This window comes from Salminus brasiliensis, chromosome 2, assembly GCF_030463535.1.
Source record: "Salminus brasiliensis chromosome 2, fSalBra1.hap2, whole genome shotgun sequence".
Classification (NCBI taxonomy): domain Eukaryota; kingdom Metazoa; phylum Chordata; class Actinopteri; order Characiformes; family Bryconidae; genus Salminus; species Salminus brasiliensis.
This window is the reverse complement of record NC_132879.1, coordinates 23,437,502-23,440,501: the sequence shown is the minus strand read 5'-3', so window position 1 is coordinate 23,440,501 and position 3,000 is coordinate 23,437,502. Positions and strand designations below refer to the sequence as shown.

Sequence of the window (3,000 nt, the reverse complement as noted above, 5' to 3'; positions counted from 1 at the left end):
CGGTCTAAGAGGAGAGAGCAACTATAATCGTGAAGAGCCTCTCTAATGCAGCAAACTGTACAGTCATATTAAACTGCTAATAAGGTAAGCAGCATTCAGCAAGCTTTAGTTTCTTCCTCCCATGGCTAATCATACTAGTCCATGTGTAGTCGGTACCTTGTCATATTAGGGTTTTGAATGGTTTCGTAAAACCAGTACTTGTACATTTGAACTGACTAATAATCTAAAACTTCTGACTTCTGCAGATCTTAAAGCCTGAGCCCATGTGGGTGGTGGAAAAGATCCGTGTGTCAGTGGAGAGAACCAATCTTCTACTACCAGTAACGGAATACAGCTTCAGAATCGGCGACATCATGTTTGGAGAAAAAGCGCCTGCTGATAAACTCAAGAAGGTCAGCCTGTGTCCCAACATCATCACCCCAGACACCATCCCTGAGTTCTGCATCCCGCCTAAAATCTCAAGCCCTCTGGAACAAGGGAAACCAAGCCCGTGCGTCAGGGTTTCGACTGAAAGAAGCAGCCCAAAGAAAGAGATGCCCTCCCGAGAGCCAATCAACACCCACATCATCCAGGTCGAAAGTGTGGACGATGGCCCGTACGACAATGTCTGCAGTGATGAAGAGAACACCAATGCCGACCCCCAGAGTCAGGCTGCTCTCTCCTTACCCCACCTGGCCAAAGCCCAGACCTGCTATGGCTTCTGCACGCTGCTGGAAAGCCCCCACACCAGACGGAAGGAGTCCCTCTTCCACAACGACCCAAGTTCCTGCGGGATTCCCTTGGTTCTGCCCAGGAGCAGATCCCACACCTGCTCTAGATTTTCTTCTTCTTCTCCTCTTTCTGCAGCCTCCACTTCACCCTCCTCCTTCAGCCTGAACACCTTAACCTCCAGGCTTTCCCCCAGGAGCTTCACCCTGCACAAGCAGGGCACGCTAGACAGTGATACCACATCTTCAGCAGAGTCCTCTCCGTTCAGCTCACCTCTCCTAGCCAGGTCCCCACCCAAGTCGTCCCTTTTCAAAACACTTAGCCATGAGAAACTGCTCTACCGCAATATCCGGAAGACTGCCGTATCCAGGAACAATTCCCTATCAACGGATGAGGGCAGCTCCACAGATAACAGCCCTAACGTCATGAGGAGATCATCAGAGGCCCTCATAGAGCCTCTCTCCTGCAGCTTTGGCCTGGCACCTCCGGCAATCTTCCCTATGGACTTGGTTCTTCACAGAGAACGGGTGATGAAGGAGAGCCTGATACCCGTGGGCAGAGACGGGGCCCTACGTGTGTCCGCAGAATACTGCCCGGAGAACCAGAGACTGCGGGTCAGACTCATCAGCGCAGAAGGCCTTTATTCTCTCTCTGTGGACCCTAAGAGTATTAACTGCAGCGTCAGCCTCTCACTCATGCCTGGGAAGGTCCAGAAACAGCGCAGCACTGTCATTAGAAAGAGCCGCAACCCCATCTTCAATGAGGACTTCTTCTTCGATGGCATATCTGAGGAAGATCTCAACCAGTGGTCGTTGCGGTTTAAAGTAGTTAACAAAATGTCCACCATGAAGAGAGACTATATTTTGGGCAATTGTGATCTTCCTCTTACTAGCATTGTCACCTTATAAATATAATCAAGCTTGCAGCCTCTATTTATTTGACCTGTCGATGTCAATTATTTATTTACAGTTTTATATGGCACCAAAGATTTTGTTTCTATTAAAAGATGAAAAGCCAATCGGTTTCCTTGTCTTTTCTTGTTATTTAACGGAGGACATCAGTGAAATAAACGAGAAGTGAGGGGAGTCTCAGAAACAAGTGATAATTTATTCAAAGCTAAAGCTCCAGAGCCTATGAATAGAAACAGTGCAGCCTTAAATGGACGCTCACTTCCTTAATGGCTTCCATTATTTCCATCTTTGATGTGTTAAAACTTCCTAATCTAAGTCTAATCTTTTAGTTGATCACCATAGATATAGCCAGAGAAAGTGCAACACACACACACACACTAACCACAAGCTTACAGACACCCACATGGACCGATTTAACATCTGCAAACACCGGCCTGTCCAGTTGCGTCATCTGTGCTGTCTCAGTTCAGCAGTTCCCGTCGAGCAGTCGTCACCGTGGTAGGACATGATGTCCCACTGGGAATTTTAGAAAAGGACAACCTTTCAGCAGAAGAATTTTAGCAGTTCACTTCACAGAACCCAAAGAATCACCCAAATAACCCAGCTTACCTTTCAGGGAATCAGCAGTGACACATGTTGCACATGAGTTGCACATGATATGACATGATTTGCCGGAGTTAAATCAACACTGTTAACACTTGGAGTGTTGATTTAACAGTGTAAGTGTTAATTCAACACTGGCAAATTGACTGGGTAAAGATATGCCATCTACTACAAATTTTTCCACTTTACTAATGCACATTAAAAATGGAATAAAGTAGTAAATAAACATAAACAGGGGGATAATAAAACATTTGTGTTATACACCAAACAGCCATTACATTGATATCACCTGTGTAATACTGAGTAGGTCTTACTCATGTCAACACAACAGATCTGACCATTCGCACAAGATCTCTGACGGTGTCCAGTGGTATCTGGCACCAAGACGTTAGCAGCAGATCCTTTAATTCCTGTAAGTCGTGAAATGAGGCCCTGTTGCTGTTGTCCTTTTTTGGACCACTTTTGGTAGGTACTGACCACTGCATACCCATAAAATCCAACTAGACTTGCCTGATGTTATGGAGATGTTCTGACCCAGTCGTCTAGACATCACAAGTTGGCCCTTGTCTAAGTGACTCAGATTCGTATGCAATTTTTCTGCTTTTATTTAACACACCACCTTCAAGAGCTGACTGTTCACATGCTGCCTAGTATATCCTTCCCCTGTACAGATGCCACTGTAGAGGAAGATAATTAATGTTTTTCACTTCACCTGTCAGTGGTGCTAATGATGGATGATCGGTGCACATTATCACTGTCCACAAATAATTGACATTAA

General features: G+C 45.6%; 1 protein-coding gene across 1 annotated transcript; it reads left to right on the top strand.

The window, feature by feature from the left end:
* Positions 1-1,683, top strand: c2cd4a (C2 calcium dependent domain containing 4A). The gene is made up of 2 exons (XM_072673685.1): positions 1-84; positions 246-1,683. Exon 2 carries the CDS (start codon positions 264-266, stop codon positions 1,614-1,616), a length of 1,353 nt encoding a protein of 450 aa, XP_072529786.1. The 5' UTR covers positions 1-84; positions 246-263; the 3' UTR covers positions 1,617-1,683.
* The last annotated feature ends 1,317 nt before the right edge of the window (positions 1,684-3,000 follow it).